This window comes from Anabrus simplex, chromosome 1 (genome assembly GCF_040414725.1).
Source record: "Anabrus simplex isolate iqAnaSimp1 chromosome 1, ASM4041472v1, whole genome shotgun sequence".
NCBI lineage: Eukaryota > Metazoa > Arthropoda > Insecta > Orthoptera > Tettigoniidae > Anabrus > Anabrus simplex.
The window spans coordinates 719,631,942-719,659,523 of NC_090265.1; the positions used below are offsets into that span (position 1 = coordinate 719,631,942).

A 27,582-nucleotide genomic window follows, 5' to 3' on the forward strand; every position below is an offset into this window, starting at 1 on the left:
GCTTCTTCAGGGATACGAAGCAAAAGTTTTCCTCTTCGTCGTATCTCTTTCGGCATGGTTTCCATGGCGATGCGGCATCTTATTGCTGGTTCCATCACTTCAAATGCCAAATCCTTCAGAAATTGCTTACGATTGATATTTGCATCATTCTTGTTGGCTTTGTAAATGTTGATAGCGTTCACACCCGCAACATTCATAAGAAAGAAGATTGTTAGCGGCCACCTGCGGGAATTCCTGGAAACGTCAAAATGTCTACTCAATTTATCTGAAATGTCCACTCCATGCTTAGTCTGGTTGTATTTCGTGAAGATACAAGGCTTCTTCTCATATGCAGTGTCATCTTCAATTGCCTTGTTGTAGTGCATGGTTGATATAGCACACACTGCCCTGTTCTTCTGTGGAACACAGGATACAAGCGTACACTTGTCTTGAAATCCAAAAAGGCTGGTTTTAGGTTCCCTATCTTTGTTCGGCAGAAAACATTCAAGAATCTCCGGCTTATTTTTTTTGAAGTCCCCGCGTAAGTCAGAGATTTTTGCAAAAGGATTCTAGCTAGAAGGATCGATGAGAAAGATTATCGGTTCAACTAGACGACACACGAGATCATTTACTTCGTGCTCTTGCGAAACGGCCCGTCTGGCTGTTGACCTACATACACTTCTAGATTGGTGGTATAATAGTTGGATGACGACACTAGGGCATAAACCTCAATTCCAAACTTGGCGGGTTTCTTTGGCATATTTTGCTGAAATGGGCATTTTCCACGATAAGCCAAAAGCCGTTCGTCTATGGTAAGATAATCAGAAGGTTTGAAGGTATTAGCAGAGTTTGAGACAAATTTGTCAAAAATTAGCCTAATAGCAGCTAACTTATCAAGAGCTCTACCCTGCTCTCTGCCACGTATGTCATCAAACCTTAAACATCGAATTAGGAATCTGAATCGATGCTCACTCATCGTGACAAAGATCATCTCACAACCAGTCCCACAAACATTGCCCCAAAGCTCAAACACATTACGCCAGCTTGATTTTAAAACACCGCACATATACATAATGCCTAGCAAAGATTTGATTTCCAACTCATCTGTATACAGTATTTAGCATCTCTATCTCTGCTAAATGTATTTCTTATCTTACCTATATATATATATATGTTTGCGCATGAAACTACATGTCGAATCATTTCATCAACGATAAGACACGGCAATGACGCTAATGGACTTGTTGCATGTTTTGCATTTCCTTGAGGCCCAGCCCTATGAAAAGCCGGTATTATGTTGAATCAGGTGTTCTTGAAATTCGTGGGACTAAGGGTTCTGGATACCAGCGAGATGGTTCTTTCCTTTCTCTATTTTTTCTACCAATGTAAAACTCACACATAAACATAGATGTTGCATCTGTGTGTGTTGAATCAACAGCAGGCTGTATCGTCACGGGTTCTTCATCCTCTTCTTCTTCTACTATTGGTCCTGGTGTGTCCTCAGTATCACTGTTCAGCAGTTTCTTCTACAAAATCCTTCTCTAGTTTGTCTTAATCCTCAACACCGAGCACACTTTCATTATCACTTTCTGCCTCCTACAACCACAATCGCACTTGCTCCCTGTTACACTCCAACATTTTCAATTGTATATAATCACTCAATTGTCAAAAAGGACATGGAGAGAAAAAAAAATACACAAGAGAATTACGAAACAAATGGTACGCGAGTGGTCGCGCGATCTACAACAGTAGAACACTACATTGTTGCTCAGCTCAAGCTGAGTACGTGACAGCTAGACGCACAAAACTGCACTGGGGTACGTGGAAGGGTGTGGGGGCAAGGTACATTGACCCTCAAGGCCACAGGTGTAGCCAACCGCTCAGGGCTGGAAAAGATATGGACCTGTTCTACAATAGTAGAACACGTGACCACTGCAGTGTTAAACAATATGCAAAACCGTACCTCATGTTTCCGGGAACGAGAGCCACTTCGAATTAGGTGAGATTTTGAATTAACCGATTTTGAATTATCGAGGTTCTACTGTAACAGTTAAGGTTGACAGAATCTCAAAGCTGGAGGGTTTGGATAATCCAAGCTACCACCTGTTTACATTCCTCCTCAGTTTTATGCTTTATCAGTTTTTCACCCTCGTGTGGTGAGCAAGATGATGATTCGCAGGCTGACTGTGTGTTAAGATGGAGATGGAATTTTGAAACAAATTTATGTGGTTAAGCATTTGGAACAATGAAGTGATGCTGAAGAATGAGAGTTCGATATTGAAAGCTCTTCTGACACAAGTGTCTCTGGTGATGATAGAAATGCCTTTCAAAATAAAGTGAAGATGTGGTGGCTGAGAATGATCCTGAAAGTTATGTAGTGAGTGTATTACTATACCCTTATAATGCAATCTTGCACTTGTGCTGACAGGGTTCATTTAAACCAACGGGTGGATTTGAGACACTTTATTCAAGAATCTTGAGAAACCAATAAACAATAAGATCTGTAGAATACATTTCCAGCCATTAGATTTTTAGAATCCAAATTTCAACCCAACCAAGGAAATAAGCATTTTCTGTTGTTCAATTTCAGTCCACTTAAAATGACATGCAATGTTCAACTTACCCATAGGATATCAATTCATAATAACAGGTTGAGGAACAAAGTGGTTCCTTCCCTCAACTAATCTGCCAGGGAAGGCTGTACCCAGTGTAAAGAAAAGGCAGAGGCTCAAGAATTGCCACATTTCCATGGTAAACTATTAATACGTTTTTTTTTGAGACACCAAAATGCCAGAATTTTGTACCGCAGCAGTTCTTTTAAATCTACCAACACGTGGCTGGCATATTTGAGCACCTTCAAATACCACCAGGTTGAGCAAGGATTGAATCTGCTAAGTTGGAATCAGAAGGCCAGCGCCTCAACTGTCTGAGCCACTCAGCCCAGCAGGAGCAGGTTGTGCAAGAACTTTAGTTTTCTGAATGTTGATAGGCCAAAGTGTTCATAAGATGTTTTAAAGCAGTCAACAGACATTTGCAGATCCTTGGGAGAATGACTGGAGAAGCATTGTGCTATGGCACTTAAGGGGCTGTAGACACAGCTGACAAAATGTGTGGCACTTACACTGTCTCTTGAACATCATCTCGACGGCCACCAACAATAATTCGGCTTTCCGAACATGGTTGCTATCAATGCTTAAGTTTCAATGGATCTCACAAAGGGACATCTGGCATCGAGAAGTAAAATACAGACTCTCAACAAATCTCCAGTCGTATTCTGAGGCTTTCTGGAAAAACCGAGGAAAGAAAAAGTACAGTCCTCGGAAAGCGTCAAGCAGGGAGATGTGAAGATTGTGGAAACAAACAGGGCAGAAAAACATGTTGTGTAATATGAATAAAATAATTTGCCAGGAACATGTGAAGACCGTGTGGAACAAGTGAATGAGTAAAAGGAAGTAATGCACCAGGACTGATGTGTGATTAAGCCTGATCTTCAAACATCCTGTACAGTTCTTACCCTCTGCTCTTCTCTCTATACCCAATGGGTGTTTACTGTATACGATTCTTTTAATACAAAAAATGTGTCTCTAATATAAATTATCTAATATAAAAAACTGAGTGATGCCAGTGTATAAGTAACCATAAAAAGAACATGAATATTTCAATATCAATTCTTATCATCACACGTTGCACATTGCTATAATTGCTCCCAAATTATTATAGTTGATTTTGTACTTATATATATCATCATTTACATGGTTTCCAACAATTACAATTTAGAATGAAGGAGGGTCGTTCCTTGTGGGTCTTTGCGCCACGACAGAGAGCGTGTCCTGCCAGGTTATATATATACCTGGTTTCCTCGGAGACCAACTCATGTTCTAACATTTCTAATTTTGTGGTATTTTTTCAACATAGTAATAAACTTGCAAGAAACAAGTGACTACCTGAACAGCAGTGCTGACCGGAAAAAACAGTTTTGACCGCATGACAATGCCACTGCAGTGTCTCGTCATCACTCACAAGCTAAATGAAGGAAGTGTCTGGTATTGGCGTTGTACAGTATTTGGTTTGTCTGATGTTTCAACATTCCGTGAACAGTATTATTCACATTGAATTCACAAGTTCATTGAAGAAATGAATAAGCAACAGTTTTACTTTTAGCGTTTCCTAACTGGGAGGAGTTTAGAAGAGATATGTACATTTAATCCAATTCAGGGTCCTACGTTTCTACGATAAGGCTGACAATACTATTTTCATAAAATTGGTGGAGTCATCAAATGTAATCCAGATTGCCTCCCAATGACCTTAACTGAGAATATTTAGAACATTCCTAGTGGCAACTGCAGATTTATAACTGATCATAGTACCAAGTTTAATAAATATTCATTTTCATACAGAGGGACTTTTTTTTAAAATCTATTAAGGGGACTGTCGCTCACACTATGAAGCTTATAGATTAAAGACTTACGAGGGAACGGTACAAAGTTTGACGGCGAATTTCAATTTGATTTTTACATATTCATGAAGGTCTTTTTAAGCTGAAACAAGTAGTGGAAGTCCAATTTTTCGCTGGTTTTTTTAAAGAGGCATTTGGGAGCCAAAATTTGGCGGTGCGCGCAATGGATTGTACAGTACAGGCCGGTACACGTCAGCACTCACAGACAGCGGCTGTCTTGCCTCGCCTTCCCTCTTCACCCCTTCAGTTCTCCTCTGTCCCCCAACAACATACGGCTGCCTACAGTTGTGTACATGGGATTGCGGGTGAAGACTGACGTTAATTGGGACATTTTATTTACAAAGATGAATTCATTATGAAAAAAAGAAACAATAAAAAATGTTTACAAATCGCTACTTAACATCCAAATAATACATAATCAAATATCATCTGCATCACCATGACATTCAAAGTGTTCAAGAAGTGACTTTATTCTAACAGTCTGGCATTGGTGTGAAAATCTAACACAAAATGTGAATAACAAAACATGAAACAACAATGTGTGCACCTTATAAACGAAAAATGGGTACAATCATTTCCAGCACACTTTTTATCAGTCAAATCATGAAAATTCATTTGTGAGACAGTATTAAATTGTGGTACATTGTCATTAATGGAATAACCACCCACTTTCCAACCATATTTCAGCATTGGTACAAAACAATCAGCTTATAATTGGTTATGCGCTAGTATTTGACAAGTTATAATGAAAGGTCTGTTTTTGGGTTTTAATTTTGACTGGCCGTGTAAATTCCTTACCCAGCAAATGTTTTCCATTCAATGGACTATACATTTTAGTTGTCGGAAGGGCAAAGATACGTAGTTCCTTTCGGTATGTATTCAATTTGTACACGTTTGTTCATCAGGGATTCAAGTCGTGCATTTTTGCCCTGGCCACTGAATGAATCTATGAGTCCATCTTTCTGAAATTGCGGATGGAAAACGTTTAGAAACCAGTCACGTACATGCCTTCCCCCCATTTTCCTGGAAGATGAACAATCAATTATGACATATTTAAAGGCATCCATATAGGCTTTGATACTTTCTTGTACTCTAGGTCCAAACTTTCCATTCATTTCTTGGAAAACGATCAAGAACAAAATGTCCCTTACTCCGGCTTTAGAAATGTGATATTGCACTGTGTGGGAGTGCGTAAAACTATTTTGGCAAACAAGCGTAGCCAAGAACGTCTTTCACACCACGAAAATCATAGCTTCTCTGCGTTACCATTTCGTACTTAAATCGGGACTGGTCCAAATTCCAGATATTGGCACTCGGGATCTCTCTATTTTCTTGCTATTCATTAATGAATGTTACAAACTTTTTAGCCACTTCGTGTCGTAGTTCGTCTGTTTTAAACGTTTTACTGACTAGTTTGGTTACTTTCTGGAACCGAATTTTCAAACGCCTTTTAAGGTTTGTCAAGTATGAGTCACTTTGGAGAGAGTGTTTGGGGCAAAACAACTCTTTACCCTCACCAGTCCAGCGCTCAATGTCCGACTTTGTGACATATAAATAACACATCCTTGCCTTGACGAACTCTTCTTTCACATAAGCTCGAACCATTGCAAATTTCCTAATTTCTCCATTGTGTTCAACGTGGTTGATGATTCCATAAATATGTCTCCGAGTCTTCTTACACTTCTGTACAGCGTACATAGGTCCCCGTTCCTTTATTTCTTAATACATGCCCAACAATGATTCGGAATCATGATCTTCCACTGACTTACAGGGTTTTCCTCGGCCATCACAAGACTTGTTATCTTCTTTAAACTCATCTCCGTGTTTGCGTTTTTTCAGTGATGTTGTCCTCCCCTCAATGCCATCTTCGTCTCCTGAATCAACGAAAAGTTTCTTCCTTCTGAATAAATTCGCATTTTCCCTCCAAAATTGCATCAAACGTTGTCTTTATTTGTATATACATGATTTGCTCTTCATCAGAAAGCTCTGTAGCTTCCTGAATATTACACCGTAGTCATTAAGAAGAGCTACAATAACCCTGCAAGCGGCCATAACAAAGTTAAGAATCTAATGCGATTGCCTGTATGTGGAATAGCCATCAGTTGTGGAGAACTTGACCGAACAGAATAGGACTCGCCGTCCCATATACACAACTGTTGGCAGCCGTATGTGGTGGGGGACAGAGGAGAACCGAAGGAGTGGAGAGGGAAGGCAAGGCAAGTCAGCAGCTGCTGGCCGTGAGCACTGACGCACCGCCAACTTTGAGCTCCCAAATGTCCCCTTAAAAAAGATCAGTGAAAAATTAGACTTCCAATGTCTGTTTCAGCTTAAAAAGACTTTCACGATTATGTAAAAATCGAATCGAAACTCACCGTCTGACTTTGCACCGTTCCCACGTTAGAGATGAAGTTGTTATAGGCCCTATGAACGGAGCAATTTGGCTTGATGCCTGGTAGGAGCACAACAGACCCAATTTTTGAACTAAGAAAACCACAGAAAGGTTTCACGAAAAGCAGAGAGACCTTCACTTGGTGTTTATAGATTCAGGAAAGGCCTATGATACAGTGCCCAGACAAGAAGAGAGGAGAGGTCTTAGGCAAAGGAATGCCCCCGAGAAATATGTTAGAATGGTACAGATTATGTACAGGCATGTGAGAATGAATATAGACAGTAGTACTGGAAAAACAAGGGATGAAATAAAAGTCCGGTTGCAGTAGGGATCTGCTTAAGAATGCATTCCTTTTTAATACAGAAATGGATGCGATGACAGAAACATTATAAGAAACTAGCCTCAGCACTGGAAGAGAGAGCTAAGAACACCATCTTCACGTTTGAGAAGAGGTGGTGGTAATTATTGTCTTAAGAGGAAGTACAACTGGGCAACCATCCTCTATACAACACTAATCAGCGAGAAAAAATGGAAGGGATCTGAAAAATGAAGGTATCGGCCAAAGAATGACAAGGGCCACAAAGGGTATGGAAATGAAAAACTCCCTAGGCCTCGAGTGCTCCAATACCGTTGGGATCGGAAAAGAACAAGAGTTGACCAAGAGAGGTCAGATAGGATAGATGAAAGTGAGGAGCCTGCCACAAGTAAGTGGAAGTAATGCCTGGACTCAGCTGAGGGGCCAGTAGTCGCCAACCCACGCTCCCAAGTTAAGAGCCCACGGAGCCCCTTTTAGCCACCTCTTACGACAGGCAGGGGTTACCATGGGCGTTATTCTACAGCCTCCACCCAAGGGAGGATGTTGGAGAAGATGATTGACTGTAACTGAATGGTGAACGCATCATGAGAGTGAACCTGGGATCAGTCCTGTAAGAAACTGGAAATGAAGAATTGGAACACACTAGCAGAATACAGGTAGGGGTACAGGCTTAAAGGAAAAGTGTACAAGAGAGTAGGCGAGACCAGCAATGATTAAAACTAATTGAATCCTCACCTTTTTAAAAAAGACAGTGGCAAAAATGATGATGTTCAGATGGATGTGTGAAGTAACCAGATTGGACTGTGTCCAAAACAAACGTATGAGAGGGATAGTGGAAGTTGCAGAAATTGCAGAAAAAAATTAGACAAGACTGTGATGGTTTCCAGAGGAGTGTGACAAGCTTCGGCAGCCGGCACAATTCCTATCCTTGCCGCTGGTTGGGGGCTTCATTCATTCCATTCCTGACCCAGTCGAATGACTGCAAAACTGGCTGTGGATTTTCATTATCATGAAAAAGGTGTCTGTCAAGGGTGCATTCTGTCACCATTCCTTTTCAATCTGTATGCAGAAATAATTATGCAGAAGTTCAATTTAGAGGAACTTTACATTGGTGAGAAGATTGGAGGAATACCTAAAAAACAATTTGAGATATGCTGATGATACAACCTTACTGGTAGAAAACGGAAGAAGATCTAACGCTTTTAATTTCTTGCCTCAACGATGAAAGTGAAAAAAAGGGCATCTATCTCAATATAAAAAAGACCAAAGTTATGACTATGGATGAGCGTGGTATAGTTTGTCTAAAGCTAAAGGGAAAGAGGGAGAGAATGTGCGGGATTTCATCTTCTTAGGAGCCAAAATCGGTCAAAGTGGACATTCAATAATAAAGTTAGTCACTTGCAACAAAGTGGACATTGCCGTCCTGATATCAAAAGACCGATTTTGCTTGGATGTATCGCTATGATGACTATGTCGCCGATCTGGAAGGGCAGAGATATCAGTTTGGCTACCAAGTACAGATAAGTCAATGCGATTATATTCCCACTGTTCTGTATGGATGCGAGAGCTGGACGATGAAACAGACAACAAAAGGAAGATTGACGCCTTTGAGCTCTGGTGTAGGCGAAGAACCTTACGAATACAGTGGAACCTTGATTCTCTGGTTTTGGAGGGACCACTGGAAAAAAAACCGTACAACACGGGAAAATGGTAAATCTGGGAACGAATGAACCATCAACAATTTGGCTAAACATCACAAAAATGAAATATGTATACTTATCTTACAAAGACCCCTAAACCAAACCAAACTACAGCCCCAATGGGCCTTCCACCTACCAAGCGAACGCCCTCGGTCCAAAGGCCTGCAGATTACGAGGTGACACATGGTCAGTGTGACGAATCCTCTCGACTGTTATTCCGGGCTCTCTAGACTCATCATTCAATAGCTCCTCAATTAAAAGTAATCATAGAAAGAGCCGGTAATCAAACCCGGGTCCTCTGGGTGAGAGGCAGACAAGTTAGAATGCGGGGCCGGCTTCAAAATTTATTAGCGGTACGCGACTTAAAAATCTTGAAACTTTACCTTCGGTTTTATTGGGGAAACTTCCTCAGTTTTGCAATGAAAAATTCTTTCAGTTCAGTAACTTTGATGTAAATGGATCAGAGAAGTAAGAGAGGATCTGAAGGAAATAGGCCTTACAACAGAAGACACCAAAAATAAGATAAAATTGAATACAAAACTCAAGAATACAAACCTCCGCTTTACCCTTACACAAAACAAACCAACAACACGCACATTTTCAACTGAGGAAAGGGCACGAAGATCGGAGCGTCTGAAGAAGTACTGGGAGGACCGCAAAGCCCGAACAATCCCTTCAAAGAGACCTGAACGACGGACTGACTAAAGTGATCCTATGTGGTCATAAAAGAAGAAGAAGAAGAAGAACTTTGATCAGCCAGAGCCAAACTCTTCGAAAAATCTTATACCCGTAACGGCAAGCCAAACAATCAACCACAAGTAGTTTTTAATTCTCTAATATAATAAAATACATTAGATACAAAAGTGCCCAACATGATGGTAAAATCATCTTTTTTTAAATCTTCCATTGCTGTTTGGTCACCGGTATATTGTTCGTAGTCAGTTTACGGAAATCTTGTAGCACGTAAATTAGGCCTACGTCGGCTTTTCAAGGTTATGTTGAACTCGAGAATATGATTTTGAATTGTTTCGAATTTAAGTATCGATCTTCAAGTTCTCGAATGCATTACATTCAATTCTGCCCATCAGTAATCACAATCAAATTGGAAATAGAAAAAATATCATTAACACTTCCAAAATTACGATTATTCGCGACCTTGAGCTCAGCTGGAAAGCGCGCTCGCTGTACAAGTCAATACGAGTGAAATGACACAAAGCTTTAAATGTAACGTGCGCAAATAAACCACCTGCGGTTTTTACAATATTTTAACACAAAAACGTGAAATTCCCAGTCTTACATTAGGACGAAAACAGTAATAGGCGATCCCAAAACATCCCACGACTAAGTATATATGTAAGCTGCAAAATCTGTTCTGGTCTCCACAACATAATCGTGTACGATAATATTAAAATACTACTGTAAATTTGTGTTACCTACTGAAGGAGCAGTTTCGATTCCTGCCTAAAGTCCAGTGACTATACAGTGCCCTGAGGGAAATGCCGAAAACCTGTTCAGCGATACACTCGAAAAAATTTAAAAAATAAACATCTAACCCTGGACATAATGTAGACATTTTGCAAGTACGAACATTTGACGAAATTCGTTCCGTCTTCATGTAGAGCTGTTGAAATGCGCTCTGTCTCCTTCCAATTGGTGTGGACACTCTCTGCTTACAATTTCCACGGATTCTCTAAACAATACCACTCAAATGCGTTGCTAAGATGGTCCCTTATGCAAGTTCGCCGCCGATCGCTTTTCCAGTACAGTACTTCCTCAAATTAGCGCAATGACGAGACGTTAACACCAACATCCGTAAGTATGCCATAGCCGCCCTTTCGTGAGATGCAGTTTATTGAAAAACGCGCGATCGTTGATTTAGCGTTGATGGGACTGAAATTTCTGGACGGTTGATCCGGGAAATCATTTCTTCGAGGAACGGATAATGCGGGACTTTTACAATGTGATTTAATTAGGATGCTCGCGGGACCACATAATTTGAACGAATAATATGGGAAAACGTAGTTTCCGGGAACGTATAATCGAGGTTCTACTGTACCATGAACTGCAAAAAAAAAAAAAAAAAAAACCACCAACAAGGCAGTTTTAGAGCGCTTCAAGCCCCGTATGTTATTGGTTGGTAAGATTATGAAGGTGAGACTAGCTTATTTTGGCCACGTTTTACGATCAGAAGCATTGGGAAAAACAATCATGCTAGGAATGATCAACGGTACAAGAAAACAAGGTCGCCAGACGACTCATTGGTTAGACACCATTAAAACAGACACAACCCTCCCCCTGGAACAACTAAAGGAGGCAGTGTGGAATACTTGGAGAGCGCTAATTCATAGAATCGCTGATAGCCGGATTTGACTGAACGGATGACATCATCATCCGTGAATTGTTTCAAGGTAACAACCATCGGTGCATCTTTCATCAAGACAATGCGCCATGCCACAGTGCTAGAATAAGAAATGGTTTGCTGTCCATCACATTAGTGTGCTTCCTTGGCCTGGCAACAGTCCAGACCTCAACCCAATTAAGAACTTGTGGGCAGGGCTGAAAATTTTGGATTCACAACGAAAGCCCAGTAACAAGAGGGAGATGCTAGAAGCCATTGTCAATTCATGGTTCAGAGTGATATAACCAGAATATCTCTGAGATTTGGTAGAGTCGATGCCGTGCAGAAGCAAGGCAGTGATTAAATCAAAAGGATATCCTGCGAAATACTGAGAATCTTGCAATAACATTTATACCTAATAATATGTATTTTCTGAAATTGTTGTGTTGTGAGTATTTTGTTTATTTTATTACATTTTGAATTAAATTTTTAAAGTTTAAATGAAATTTTCAAACAGCAGACATTAGGGCATGTTTTCTGATAATTTGTAGTAATTTACACTGTATATAAATGTAAATGTATATAAATAAATATAAATATATATAAATGTATATAAATGTAAATAAACTCCTGAATACAATATTCAATGAATCACTAAAAAATGTTAGGAATTAATGCACAAGAAAAGTTGAGAAATTTGGAGATAGTGGGGAGATCGATCAAAGTCTGTCTCAGGGATACAACTAGGTATTGAGCCTTAGAGGTTGCAAGATGTTTCCTGGCTGTTGTTTTACAGCTTTAAGCCAAAGGTTAAAAACAAAATCACAGGAAATCTATCAAGTAACAAAAAAAAAAAAAAAATCACAGACACCATTAGAAAAAGAAGATTAAAATTCCATGGCCACCTGATCAGGATGGATAACAATAGGCTAACAAAGAAAATACTAAATCTCGTATCTCTAAAAAATCACAACTGGCTTACAGAAATAAAGATCTTCAGGAAATTGGTATATATGATAAAATCTTACAAGACAAAAAAAAATTCAGAAATCTCATAAACACAAATTTGCTGACCAACCTAAAAGACAAGCTACAGGACGGGCGGAAGAACACAAAAAGCAGCAGAGCCAAAGGATGAAGAGATTTTGGAAAGACAAGAAGAAATGTTGATGATGCTTGTTTTGAAGAGTCCCAACATATAGGTAATCAGCCCCTAATGGTACGAAATGTAATGACAATTTGAAAGTTCAAAATCATCTACTGACCAGAATAAAAAATGTGATGAAGTATGAATTGATGGATATGAATTTAAAACAATCAGTTGATCCGACCCAGAAACTATCATAAACAATAGTATTACTGACTGAGGAACTGTGTCTAAAGCACAATCCTGAATCGAGGATGCTTGTCTAAAGGGGTCCAAAATCCAGGTCAACAGCCCCTCATAATGGTACTTATCGCTAGTAAGGTAGAACCATGGCATGTGCCATGTTACGGTACTAATCAAAAGTAGCGTACTCGCGGTGTTACAACATCATATGGTATTACTCATAAGTATTGTACGTCGTACAGGTAACGCAGACCCATGGTGTTTCTCACATAATGCCGCCACTCACACGCAACGCAAACCCATGGTGTTCCTCAGCCAGGTGTACTAATCACGGGCACCGGTATTGCCGTGGTGTTCCTCATATAGTGGGTACTAATCACAGGCAACGCAGATCCACGGCGTTGCTCACACAGGGGTACTAATCGCAGGCAACGCCCAGACTCGTGGTGTTTCTCACAATGGTACTTATCACAGGTACTGAAAACCCACAGTGAACCACTCTCTGCTACTAATCACAAAGCTACTGTACACCTAACATAGTGGTACTACTCGCAAGTAAAGGCGACTCATGGTGTTCCCCGCGTAATGGAAGTAATCACAAGTAGTTTCATAGTTCTAATACAATCTTCCCTTGGTCGCCCCTTTTAGTCGCCTCTTACGAGAGGCAGGGGATACCGTGGATGTATTCTTCATCTGCGTCCACTATCCACAGGGGCTGGCAAGAAGAAACACTGTCCTAAATGAGTTCACACGCGCTTATTAGTCGGGCATAACGAATCAATAATAATAATTCTGATAAAATATCAAATGCAACGAATATACAATACTATGCAATTTTTCTTCTTTTCAAGTTACTAGACATAAATTACGAAGGTCCATCAAATATAAACGGGATTTTTGTTCCTAAATATCAACAGTTGGTAGGACTGGCACGGTGCTGCTTTTATGCTTAGACGGGACCGTTAGGAGTGGGGTGAGCACACTGTTTCGTCAGTAACGCTCATTGCTAATTAATCATAAATAAGATTTCATTAGACTGCGGGGACACAATTTGTAGTTATTGTCACAAATTGGCACTGCAGACCAAAACGCCCGTGTTTTTTTTGGAATGCCAGGGAATACAACATTACAAGAGAAGGAACTTCGAGTGTATTAATAATGACATCAGGAGCAGAAAAGTAACGATGCACCATCATGCACTGCAGATGGAAGAAAACTTCCACCGTATGTTATCTTCAAGAGAAAGACAATGCCAAAATGTAATTTTCCACACGGGATATGTGTACGTGTGCAAGATACGGGCTGAATGGACAGCGATCTAATGAAAGACTGGGTAAAAACTGTCTGAAAAAGCCGCCCTACCATCCATGTTAGTAGCTGACAGCTTTAGGGGACATTTCAGGCAAGAAGTCAAGAACTCTCTTCTCAAAGGCAGAACAGACATGGTAGTTAATTCCAGAAGGACTAAAATCTGTCCTCAACTAAAAAACATTTTGAGGATCACTTCCGGCGTTTTTATACAGAGTGGATGGCAGCGGGCAAGCGCACATTCACTCCAGGTGGCAAGATTTGGTATCCTCCTTTGGAATGAATGTGCCAGTGGAAAATAGGAAGCTGGAATTGAATTCCGTGTGAAATGGATAAGAAAAGCTTCAGGAAAACGGGAATATCAAACTTGCTGGATAGTCTAGAAGATGACTACATATGAAACGATACAGAATCACACTCCAGTGAATGTGAGGACTCCTCATCAGCCAAGAGCAAGGATGAAATGTCGAAGAGTATCGGTAAGTTTGATCAGTGCTCTTTTTATTACCGGCATGTGACTTTCATTATGTTAGTATTCATAACGTTAACACACGTACTGGAATATTTCCTACTTTATCATCACATATTTGTAGGGCATACCACAGCAGCGTACAACAATGTTAAGCAAGCCACGCTAACTTTTTCGCCTGGTCACCTACTTGAAGCAAGTGTTGAAAAGCTGTAGACCTGCCGGTAAACTGAAGTCATATACATTTGAAAACTTGCTTGTTGATATTTCCTTTAATATTGCAGTGATGGAAACCGGACAGCCTACTGTAAACACTTACAAACGACACGTGTTGTTGTAATAAAAACTATTTTATTAATGTTTGTCTAATCTGTAAACAAATATTCAGTGTTCGAGTTGATCGAGTCATCGGTCCATAGACTGGTTTGGTGTAGCTCTCCATGCCACCTTATCCCGTGCTAATCTTTTCAATTCTACACAACTCCTGCCTCCTACATCTGCTCTAATCTGCTTGTCATATTCATACCTTGGTTTACCCCTACCATTCTTACCCCCTTCACTTCCCTCAAAAACCAATTGCACAAGTCCTGGGTGTCGTTTAACACTAGGTTTACCGCAGCGGTCAAAATGATCGTTTTGAGTTCTGTTTTCTCTATCACTCTTGTTATGCAGTTAGGACAAACAAATCCTTTGGTTGCTTTTAATGATTTTAAGTGTACTTTTCGGCATATAGCTTCAAATACCCGTAACTCATTTCTAGTTCGTGCAGTGAGGTCATATACCTACTTTTACCGGACGGTCATTTTGACTGCTACTGCAGACTTTTGTGGGAATCACTTAGAGCGGAATATCATTCTAACAAGATGCAACCGTATATTTTCTTACTGTAGTATCGAATATAGCACATTGGTGTGCTACAATAGGGCAGCTGTTGGCTCTTTTCAAACAATGATTCAAGTACACTGGCAAGAAAATATAGTCAATATTTGTTCAGCAATGAATGGTATGCAATCATAACGAGCAGTCAACTGTCGTACTCAGTCGTTACAAACATTCAAGCCACATTTCCCAATTATTTGTAATTACTCCGAAGTAGTAATCTGCTGGCGGATGCCGAAATTCTGAACCATTTACATAATATTTCCCCATAACAGTCAAGTGATCTCAAGGGTTAGGTAATTAGCTGCCAAATGGCGACACACTCACAACAGCAAAACTGCTGATGAAAAAAGGTAAGCATATTTGACATTAGTCATTTTGTATTTACGTACTTCTGTGCACCGTGTAAGTGAATCATGAGGTTTCTTCGATTCAATGAAAAATTTACCTGCAGGGATCGCCTGAAAACTGACAGATTTACGCTTGTATCCGTTGTGTGGGACAAATTTTGATCTAATTGTACTATTTGCAACTTACCAGGTGAGAACATTACTGTGGATGAAAAGCTTTTTCCCATTTATGCAGTATATGGACAATGAACCAGACAAGTTCGGCTGTCTATGTGGAAGCCAAGTACGTCATAAACGGTTTTTCCTATCTTGTGAAAGATGAAGCGCGACCCACCGATCGGTCTCTAAGTGAACATATTGCGTCTTGCTGAGCCTTTCATCAATCACGGAAGAAAAATCACTAGTGATAACTTTTTCAGGTCACTGAAACTAGCAAAATCATTGAAGAAAAAGGAACACAAGTATTGTAGGCACTCTGACTCGTAGTAGGAGAAAAGTTCCTCCTTCTGTGGAGAACAACACTACAGCACAGTAGCGTACAAACACGAGGATGAAACTCTCACATCCTACCAAGGTAAAAAGAACAAGGATGTCCTCATTCTCAGTACAGTACATACTGACGTAAGCATCAGCGAACAACATCCAAAGAAAAAATCTGAAGCAGTCCCTTCTTATAATTCTACCAAATTTGGTGTCAACATAGTTGATCAAACGGACCATTAAGTACCTTGTAAAATCAATGAGTCGGCAATGTCTTCAACTTATCAGATCTTGCTGGTATAAATGCTTATGCATTGTATAAGGCAACAGCCGGCAATCAAATACCGGGTATTCCTGAGACAGCTAGCAACCAATCTAGCTCATGCATATGCGTCTTGTCGTATTAGTAGGCCTTTCAACACCATTGTCGCTGTTGGCTGCAACAAAGAGGCCCTAGCCTCCGAAGAGCGTTCACATCGCAGACAGTGTCAGGTCGCAGTTTGCAAGAGGAACAAGACAAAGGAAAGGTGTGCAATCTATTGAAAACTGGTCTGGCATAAGTGCACATTGAAGGTGTAAGAAGAACATTCTGCCTTACTAGTGTATTTATTTATTCATAATAATGTTTACAAGTCCTACATGATCATAAATTATATAGCACCTATGATGTTTTTGTACTTAATTTGAACCTTTTTCTAGCATCAATATCCTCAAGAAAAGAATGTATGTTACCATCGGTCAAAATGACCGCTTTAATAAAAGTTGGTAGAAAGAATGTTTAGTAATCCTAGTGTTAAGATGTGTCCTATCATTCTATTTCTTCTTGTCAAATTTAGCCAAAATGATCTCCTCTCAACAATTCGATTCAGCATCTCTTCATTCCTGATTCGATCTATCCATCTCATCTTCAGCATTCTTATGTAACACTGCATTTCAAAAGCTTCTATTCTCTTTCTTTCTGAGCAAGTTACTATCCATGTTTCACTTCCATATAAAGCCACGCTCCAAACGAAAGTCTTCAAAAACATTTTTCTAATTCCTATCAATGTTTGAAGTGAGCATATTTCTTTCTTAAGAAAATCCTTCCTTGCTTGTGCAAGCCTGCCTTTTATGTCCTCCTTACTTCTGCCATCGTTAGTTATTTTACTACCCAAATAACAATATTCATCTACTTCCTTTAAGACTCACAATTCCCAATCTAATATTTCCTACATCACCTGACTTCCTACAACTGCACTACATTACTTTTGTAAGAGTTGTAAGACTCTGTCCATACCATTCAGCAACTTCTCCAGATCTTCTGGAGTGTCAGATAAAATAACAATATCATTGGCAAATCTCAGGGTTTGATTTCCTCTCCTTGGATTGTGATTCCCTTTCCAAATTCTTCTTTGATTTCCTTTACTACCTGTTCTATATAAACACTGAAAAGGAGGGGGGACAAGCTGCAGCCTTGCCTCACCCCTTTCTGGATTGTTGCTTCTTTTTCATAGCCCTCGATTCTCATCACAGCAGACTGATTTTTATAGAGATTGTAGATAATTCTTCTATCTCGGTACCTGATCCCGATCATCTTCAGAATCTCAATTTTCCTAACCTACCACACAAACTTCAAACATTCCACGCTCTGACTCGCAAAATGTTAGTACCCATCTTCCTGATGACTCTCGTGTAGTCTTCACCCAGATCCGAATAGGGAACTATCAGTACATCATTTATACAGAGAGAGAGAGAGTTGCACGTTCTCGGGAGTTAGTTACGGCTGCAGTTTCCCCGTTGCTTTCAGCCGTATCAACATAACTAAGCCATGTTGAGTATTATTACAAGGCCATATCAATCATCTTGACTGCCGTCCCTTGTAACTTCCGAAAGGCTGCTACCCCCCCCTTTCGATGAACCATTCATTAGAGTGGTCTCCTGACAGATACCCATCCGATATGGTTGCACCTGCAGCTCGGCTACCTGCTTCATTGGGATGTGCAAGCCTCCGCACCGCGACAAGGTCACATGGTTCACAAGTGTTCATACAAATTGGTATTTTCACAGCTATCTTGGTGATTTCATTGATTTTATTTGAAATATCAGTGTAACTTAATCCCTTCAAGAAAATCTGCATAACTTACGCAGCCTGAGAAAATTTGGTCAAAAAATTTGCAAAAATTGCATGGGTACATAAGGGAATTTTAATTGCTAACATTAAAACATTCACGCTCTTTAAGCTTTTCCAATAATTAAATAACTAGTGTTTTGGCCCACTTGATACAACTTTGTTACTGAAAAAGCAGAAAGAGCTTGAATATTTTAACATCGAAGTTATTGGTCTGTAACTCTTATTTATGACCTCAGTATTTGTGGCATTTTGTCAAATAACCATCTGTATTAACAAATCCGTGTTGCATGTGCAGATGTTGTCACAAAAATGTAATTTCGAGAAAATCACATTTGAAAGTTTAGGATAATATATAATTCCCATAGCGAGCATTTTACAGATGTTTGAAGAACAGTTCGTACTGTCCTCCATTTATAGTAAAGTAACATAACAACGTCTTATTTTACCCTCCTGCAAGTAACACCTTTTGCACACGTAGTGCAGAATTCTAATTTTGTAAGAGTTGTAAGACTCCGTCCATACCATTCAGCAACTTCTCCAGATCTTCTGGAGTGTCAGATAAAATAAGGATGTAAGATATTTTCATGTCATATTAAGAAATGGAGTGCTCTGAGTTGGACTTCAGTTTACGCAAAAAAGTTCCTAAAATTTGGATAACAACCATTTAAAAAAAATGACATACACCAGGGCAGAGTGATCCTTCCCGAAACTAGTTTTGACATACAAGGGTCTATGTCCACTGAAACATTTCCTTAAACTGTGCTATTTCCATGGCATAAGCTTTTGAATTAATGGTTCCCATATTTCTCATTGAAAAGCAGTAAACTTCCATACCGACTACACTGAGTGGAGAATTTGATACAGACATTATGAAAATGTTTGTACTTTTTAACTCTACATCGACGTGAAAGTTGTCAACAATCCTGTTATGAATGCGAAATGTGTAGAGGGCCACATTCGCATAAAAAGATGCAATAATACAACATAAACATGCATTCTCACCTTGTCAACCTTCGCCATGAATTTCTCAATCAAATCTGGACAACTAAGGTTTTCTTCCGGTTCCCACGTGTCATCGTTGGAAGAAAATCCCTTCCATCGGATCAGAAACTCTCGTTTGCCATTCTTTTTGAAGTGAACTTCCACCACCTTCTCAACCTGCAAATATTTAGGACATGTATGTACATTACAGATCTCTCATTATTATCAACAAACTTGTTCCAGTCCCTATCAGAGCACATAATTCCATACACAACAAGAGGAGATTGAGATTGTTATCCTCTGCACAAATAATATTACCTGGTCTAGTGCAAAGGTGTTCGCTAGGATTGTCTCATGGAGCAGGTTTTGACAAAGTATAAACAAAAATATGCAGCAAAATTAACTCTATTTTTAGTTTATTAATTGAAATATCCAATTACAAGGACATTTTTTTAATATACAAGTTGTTTAACGTCGCACTGACACAGAGAGGTCCTATGGCGATGATAGGACAGGAGAGGGCTAGAAGTGGGAAGGAAGTGGCCTTGATCTTAATTAAGGTACAGCCCCGGCATTTGCCTGGTGTGAAAATGGGAAACCACGGAAAACAATCTTCAGGGTTGACGACAGTGAGGATTGAACCCACTATCTCCCAAATACTGGATACTGGCCGCACTTAAGCGACTGCAGCTACCGAGCTTGAAAGGACAATTAGTAGTACAGTATGACTAATTGTTGCAGCAGTGTCCAGACCCTTTACAGTAGGGCGGAATGCTTTCAGAATGTAACTGGTCTAAGACAGGAAAGTGTGCTGCCACCAAAAGCTTTTTGACAGAACAGACAGAAATAAATTGAGATGGCTTGGAGATGTTAATAAGATGGAAGAGTGGACGTGGATGAGTGAGGCTAAGATTGAAGGAAGAACAAGAAGTAGATCCACACTAAGGTGGTTGGCACTTTACAAGAACAGCATAATAAGAATAAACCGGATTGTATCATCATTGAGAAGCAGCAATGATAGTTGTATAGAAGAAGTCTGAAAGGGCCATTAACAATCTGACCTGGATGAAGCTGGAAAATGGAAATTTATGATGATCAACTATAACTAAAAATATGGATGTCCTGGAAATGTATCTATTTTACTGACCATTCCTTACTTATTTCCTCTTCATACTTCCCCCTTATACCACACTAAAAAATACAAGATCTGCATTGTAGTCTGAGATTATTGAATTAGATGCACCATGACCACTAACAAGAATTAACTCCCACATATTACCTCACCTAATGTAAAAACCGATGGATGAAAATGTTTAAAATGTACTTGCCAGTTCACATAACCTAATAAGAACAAATGCATTTTGTGTATATTAATGAAATTTAATTTTTATCAGCTTATTTTCAACTTCCAGGACTGAAGGTCCCATAGCTGATATCACGATAGGATCAAAGTCCCACAAAACTACATGCAAGCTTATTTTTCACTGTATAAAAATGTATGTGTAAACAGCTAATGGGCAAGTTTATTTAGAACATTTTTTTTACTGTAATTACTTATCATACAAAATAAATTTTTAAGTGAACTGAGGAATTTTTTAAAAACCCAACTACTTTATGACACTAAACTTCAAATTATAAATGTCGACATAAAACTGATTTTGCTACTTTGCTTTACGTCTTATGACGACGATGGGACAGGAAAGGCCTAGGAATGGGAAGCGGCCGTGGCCTTAAGGTACAGCTCCAGCATTTGCCTGGTGTGAAAATGGGAAACCACAGAAAACCATTTTCAAGGCTGCCGAAAGTGGGGTTCGAGCCCACTATCTCCTGGATGCGAGCTCACAGCTGCGTACCCCTAACCGCATGGCCAACTCGCCCAGTAAACTGCAAATTGTAGACTTCCCTCTTGTTTTTAATGCACGTACAAAAAGTAGCCAAACTTTGAAAGTACAGTACAAATGCAAAGTAGTGGTTTCCAGTACGTGGTACTGTAACTAGCCATCTGCTGCACATTTCTGGAACAGTTAGTGCACAGAAATTGTTAGCCTGCGAGTGTGTTGTAATAGTTGAGAGATTCTAATTTGTCAGGCCTTGAGACACGAGATAGACACATCCGTGGCAGCAATCCTTACCTCTCACACCCCTTACCCCACAACCATAAGGAATAAGGAAGATACAGTTACAGGGAAAATGCACCCTCAAAAGCTATTTCTCTAAGTCCATCGTGTATTGAGTTCATGACGACTGAACCCTGAACTGAATCAGGCAATTTAGCACTTTTAACAGGACAGACTTGATATGACCCTCAGGGCTGACCAGATTTGGTTATAGAGGGGTGTCCAAGATAGATGGGAAATGAGGCTCTACCTCAACCCCATCCTGAAAAATTAAAAAAAAGATAAGGGCAATACACGTTTCTGCTTGTGTTTTTGTGGTATTGAAAATTTCAGTGATGTTCATACACGAAGTGTGATTTTGGTGTGGCAAATGTGTTGTAAAACAATATGAAATGTAAATAGTAATGTACCGTGTATGTGTTAAGTTGAACGAAACCATCGTAACTGGCAAAAATATGTCTGGAAGATGGCACACGATGTTTCAGTGATGTTCGTATTTAAGAGCATCTGTTCCTATTAGCCTCTCTAAAGAACCAGAGAAACACGGAAATGCCATTTGGTCCTTGTTTCAATTACTGTGAAATCCTGACATTCACCTCCCCGCGGTAGAGAGGGGGCAACGACTGCATATTAAAATAATATTTTATATGCAGGCGGCTAACGAATGAAGGGACCGATTATCTCCCGGTATAAGGAGATCCCCTCTACCAAGTGCCAACAGTCTCTTTGAGAGTGGATGAGCGGGTATGGATAAGGGCACTCTATTGTCCTGGGGACAAGAAATTGTTCCCAAAGGCGGAGGAACCAGTTTGGTCAACGGCATTAGGATGCAGAAGGCAACGGGAAACCACTGCATTAAAGATCCTGAGAGATATTCCAATAAATCCACATGGCATGGCTGCAACGTCAAGATCGGAGCTGGCCATGTGGATCGTCTACCTCCGTTTGGAGACGACGGCTTAAGAAGAAGGTCCTATTATCGGACGTTTTCAATTTTTAATTTTTTGTGTAAATACGTAATATTATCTAAATGTTATTAAACCCAGTAGTATCATTAAAGCATATTATATGAAACTGTACAAATTTCAGTGGTAGAAATATTCAATGCTATGTGCAGTATACAAAAACATCTGAATTGTCTGGATCGTCTACCCTATGGAGTCATACCAAGTGACGAAAGGGGGCGTGATTTGCCCAGTGGCTTAGCTGCTTGCTTCCCTCCTGGAAGGCTGCGGTTTGTACCCCAGAGAAGCCTGGGTTTGAAATTATCATCTCAAAAATCACTTAACGTCATGTAGGGCATCTGACATTAAAACCCTAGCCAAAACCAAAATAAGCCTGAGTAGCTCAAGCAACACCAGAAATAACTGGGATAAGGTGAAGAAATAGAGATCAAATGATCGTTTGATTCCAGCAATCCTGCAGGATGGGTACCAAAGTGCCACCCAACAGACTACAAACAATAAGACAACAATAAGAAAGTAAACTGATTTTAATAATTAATTTATTAAATACAATGTGTACAATCAAGTTTTTCACCACTCTGTTATTTCTGTGATTAGAAATTCAGGTCTGTTCAGACATTCCACTAAATGGTACTTAGAGCATGGATTATTGCATTTCTTGCAGACGCAATCCTCCTTGGGTTCATGGAGTGCCTCATTCTGGCAGATCCTTCCACGAAACCCGTGGACAGCGAATCATGTATATAGATGTCGAAGCTTGAAATTCGGTCCCTTCCAAATTTCTGACTTCATTGCATCAGTCTCCATTATTTCTTGGGGTATCTCGTCGGCTTTTTTCCGTCTCTCCTCGATGATAGTTTTATATGCATGCGTTTCCGGTAGACCAATAATATTGAGTTCTATATTATTTTGAACAATGGAAAACAGGTAATAAATTGAGAATAAGTAAGCCAACTGATTTAAATCATATATTTTTTACAAAAAAAAAAAAATTGATTTAACCATCCACCGCAATGTTAATGTTGCGCAAAACGGCCACAGGGCATAAGAACGATACATTCAAACAAGAAGCCCAGCTATGGCTTAAGCACTGTCATCTTCTTGTGGCAGCTGTTCTGGAGATATGGCATATCATGTTTCCTTTCAGGTACCTACCACATATCAATACTACCCGTAATTTTGGACTTGCGTAACACACATTTCCTTTATCATAACACATTTTGTGAAAAGATGAGCGACAGCATCGGTCGCAATCTATCAGTCTGATACATAGGTTCTGCAATAGGGTAGTTTAACCCAGTATATGCCATTTTCAATTCTGCGATGGTTTGTTTTCTGTATTTTTCAGTGCAATCATTTATTTATTACTTATTTCTAAAATACAGTTTTCTGTAAACATCATACAACGCAAGTAATAAATAACCAAGAGTAAAAAAAAAAAAAAAAAAAAGGAACTACAAACTAAATCTTCAACAAAACTAAACCACACATTGAATTTGGAATAAACCATATATCAAAATAATGCTGCAAAGTGATAATTTTTTTACAGTATTCAGTTCAGTTGCCAGAGTACTTGCTGAATTAGTCCTTTTCTGTTTGTCACACTCTATCCTCTATGCAGACTCTTCACTCAAACTGTCTTGCGTGTTTTGAAGTTGAGAGGGTAACACACACTGCAGACTGCTGTCGCATGTTCCCCACAGACATACCGTTTACAAGATTTATGAACAGTCTCGGTCAGTCTGGTTTTCTACGATTTGTAGCACACAATGCAGTGATGACGCTTTGTTGCGACACCAGCATTTTCTTCCATCGATATTCCAGCTTCTTCTGATTGTTCTTCAGGTGGTCTGAACCTCTTTAAGTTCTTCAGAAAGAGAGCGAGTGATACATTGAGTCTGAAGCCTTCGTCACTGCAGCCGGGGTAGTAGTAGTAGTAGTTCGTGACCACGCCGTCGAAGGAACAGTCTGCGCCACATATTTATAATCCAAATAACTTGTGCATTGATCCCTGCGATGTTCAGCATAGCCAAAAAAAACCCATTGGCCACCAGCACATTTCTGGCAGCGTCGTACTCAGCACCGAGTTTGTCCACTACGTCGACTCCTGATTTTGTGCTATTATAATATGGTAATCATCACTGGTTTGGAAGATTCACCTGATCCTTCATCTATGGCATAACTGAAGTGTTGAGAGGATATAACAACATTTAGATTTTTTCTTGGCACATAGGACACAATCTTACAACTCTCCCCAAAGCCACATATCCCCAAGTTCACAGGTCGTTTCTTCACATTCAAGAAATCGAGTAGGAGCTCCCCCTTATTTTTCTTCATGGTTCCTACAAGTGAGATCCTATTTTCCTTCAACTCTGTAACCAATTTCACATCCGAAAACCAGTTATCAGCAAGTTATATTTCGCCCAGTCCCGTGAATTGGTTGTGCTAATCTCTTAACAACATCCACCGGTTTGTTGCTCTATTAATAAGGTCCTTCGGGCTGTTTTCCAGCATATATCTGAAGACTGTAAGTGTAAAGAGACGGCTGCATTGTACATGACATATTTTTACACTGTACTTTGCCGGCTTCGAAAGAATAAATTGCTTGAAACGCCACCATCCACAAAACTTTTCATCAATGGTCCACACTGTCCAAAAGAGTAACTATTTTTGCAACTGTCAACAAAAGCCTTGAAAAGTTCTCGAATTTGAGCTATGTTATCAATGGCTTTCCTTTCGAGTCGGTTGCTGGGACCGTCAAAACGAAGGCATCTCCTAATAAGCTTGAACCCCCTGAGATTCATTGTCTGTGCTCAACAATGCTCTGAAGCATTTTGTCAGAAAACAAGTTACTCCAGCATTCTATAGGTAACTTAGCTTGTCGTGCATCATGAATGACACATGGCAAGCGGGTGGTGATGTTCTGTGTATGTGTGCGACACTTCTTTTGACGAGATACTTTTAGCCAGGTTGTCATTTTGTCTTTTCCAAAATAAAACAAATTGTCGTTCAGATCACTTTCTTGATCACTGCCACTTTCTTCAGACTCAGAATAGCTTATTCTCGGTTCACCCGGCGTATCTTACGCGTACGTGTCCACATCGTCTTCAAAACCTTCCAGCGCAGAACATCGCGCCTCTTCATCTACCATTAGTTTCTGAACAGCTTCTTTATCCCTAGGATCTTCCAGATTATATGTTTGCTACTGTGCCATCATATCATAACCAGATGTTCCAGTTCCATGGCTAAATGGATAGAGTGCTGGCCTTTGGTCACAGGAGTCCCGGGTTCGATTTCCGGCAGGGTTTGGAAATTTAATCACCATTGGTTAATATCCCTGGGGGTGTGTGTGTTGTCTTCATTATCATTTCATCCTCATCATGATGCGTAGGTCACCTACAGACACCAAATAGCAAGGCCTGCACATGTCCTCAGACACTCCTGGCACTATAAGCCATACGCCATTTCATTTTTTGTTAATAACCAGATGTAAAATTCACGAAAACAGAAACAGATTTATGAATAAATGTTGTGCCGTAGGTTGCAATGTATCAATCTGATATGCTCTGAGTAGCTGACAGTGTGACTGTACGAAGGCTGGGATATGACTGGCTGGAAATGGAGGAGGAAACAAGAAGGTACTGTTAGGGCCTCTGTTGCCTAGCACAACAATGACACGAGAAAAAAGCAGGCTGGTATCATTCTGATACGCAGGCAACCGATGGAAGGTTAAATCATCGCATCCTACTCAATACCAGTTGAATTTCCTTATAAAATGTTTTATTTGATGCTATTCTCCACTGTCCATTAACTTGATATTGTTTATTTATACACTTTGCAATTATTCTTTCTGTGTAAAGTATTTTGTCTATTTCATCTGTATTAGTAGTTTTAAAAATGGTTTCACTAGCGTAAGTTATTTCAAGCTGTGCGTCCGTTTTCTTCATTTTCAGTTTCTAGTCTCTGTGTAAGGTTGTAAATCAAGGACCTCCACAATACTCTCTCTCTCCCCCCTCCAACACTCCCTCCCTTAATATTTCTTCTCTTTCCTATACTCTCCTTCACCATATCCATATACCACCTTCTGGACCTTCCCATTATTTTCTCCATAAATACTTGCTTTTGAATGCTATCCTCTTCCATTCTCATCTTGTGTCCATACCATTTCAGCTTACTGGTTTATTTTGTCATGCAGTTCAGGGAACCAATTCTCTCTCTGATTTTAGCCCTTCATGTCTTCCCAATTATCAGCTGCTTTGATTCAATGTCAATTTCATCATGTTTTGTTGATGTCCATGTGCCCACCATGTATATCAAAACTTGCATGTAATACAATGAGTAGAGAATTTTCTTGCATTTCTCTGGAAGGTCCCAGTTCCACACTATACCTCTCACACATTGATCAAACCAATTGGCTTTTTGGATTCTCTTTCCAATGTATTTGTTTAATTTCCCATCTTCTGCAAGTATACTCCCCAAATATTTGAAGCTTTTCACAACTTGTAACTGTCTTCCATTTACTTCAATATTCCCTCTTTCTTCTCTACTACCTCTCGGCATTACTACAGTCTTACTCTTTTCCACGCTTATATTCATTCCATACTCCTTTATCTCCCGATTCCATGCATTTCCCATTTTACTAGCGTTTCCAAAGAGTAAGGCCTTTTGTCTCTTTGCTTCCCAATTTTTGTTGTACACTCTTGTGGACCACCTATGACTGTGATGAAGAGTGGAGAGAATAACACACTTCCTTGTTGAGGTCCTGCTTCTATACAATGAAACCAGTTCCTTCTCCCTATCTTGATCTTCGCACTATTTACATACTTTTCATACAAGGCTTTGATCATTTGTACTTCTGCTCTGCCTATCTTCTTTTATATCAATGCATCCCAGACAAGGTCCCTTGGTACACTATGCCTTCCCAATATCCATAAATGGCAACGTCACCACTAAATCCTTCCTGAACTCCCATCTTTTCTCCAACTGCCTTAACGTAAAAATTAGATCAAAAATGTATCTGTTTCTTCTAAATTCACATTGCTTTTCCTGCATTTCTTTTTCTACTTTCATCTTCAGTCTTCCCCCCTAATACCGTATTTATGCGAATAATTTCCACACACTAATTTTAGGAAGGCTCATGTTAAAAAATGAAATGAACTAAAATGCCTTCCATCGAAAGAGTAACGTAGGCATAAACAAACATTTAATATCACTCCACGAGGTCTTTACGCAAATATGAACATGTAGATTTACAGATATAGCTCCTTTGCCTGTGATGATCAAAATATCATTATCACTTACGCGACAGATATTTCATTAATCTGAAATTACAATAGGCTTGATTCACTGTTGATCGTTCGTTGTCTCTTGCATCACTAGAATCCTTTCCTAAATTACAAATTCGTCACACTCTAT

At 39.7% G+C, this 27,582-nt stretch overlaps 1 protein-coding gene across 2 annotated transcripts in view; it reads right to left on the bottom strand.

Annotated features, from left to right (window-relative positions):
* LOC136857412 (chromobox protein homolog 5) overlaps nt 1–27,582 on the bottom strand; it is a 133,759-nt gene that overhangs the window by 59,701 nt on the left and 46,476 nt on the right. For both annotated transcript variants that reach the window (XM_068225175.1, XM_067136063.2), the window contains exon 3: nt 19,107–19,262. In XM_068225175.1, coding sequence (XP_068081276.1) covers nt 19,107–19,262 — 156 coding nt within the window. The remainder of the gene's footprint in view (nt 1–19,106; nt 19,263–27,582) is intronic.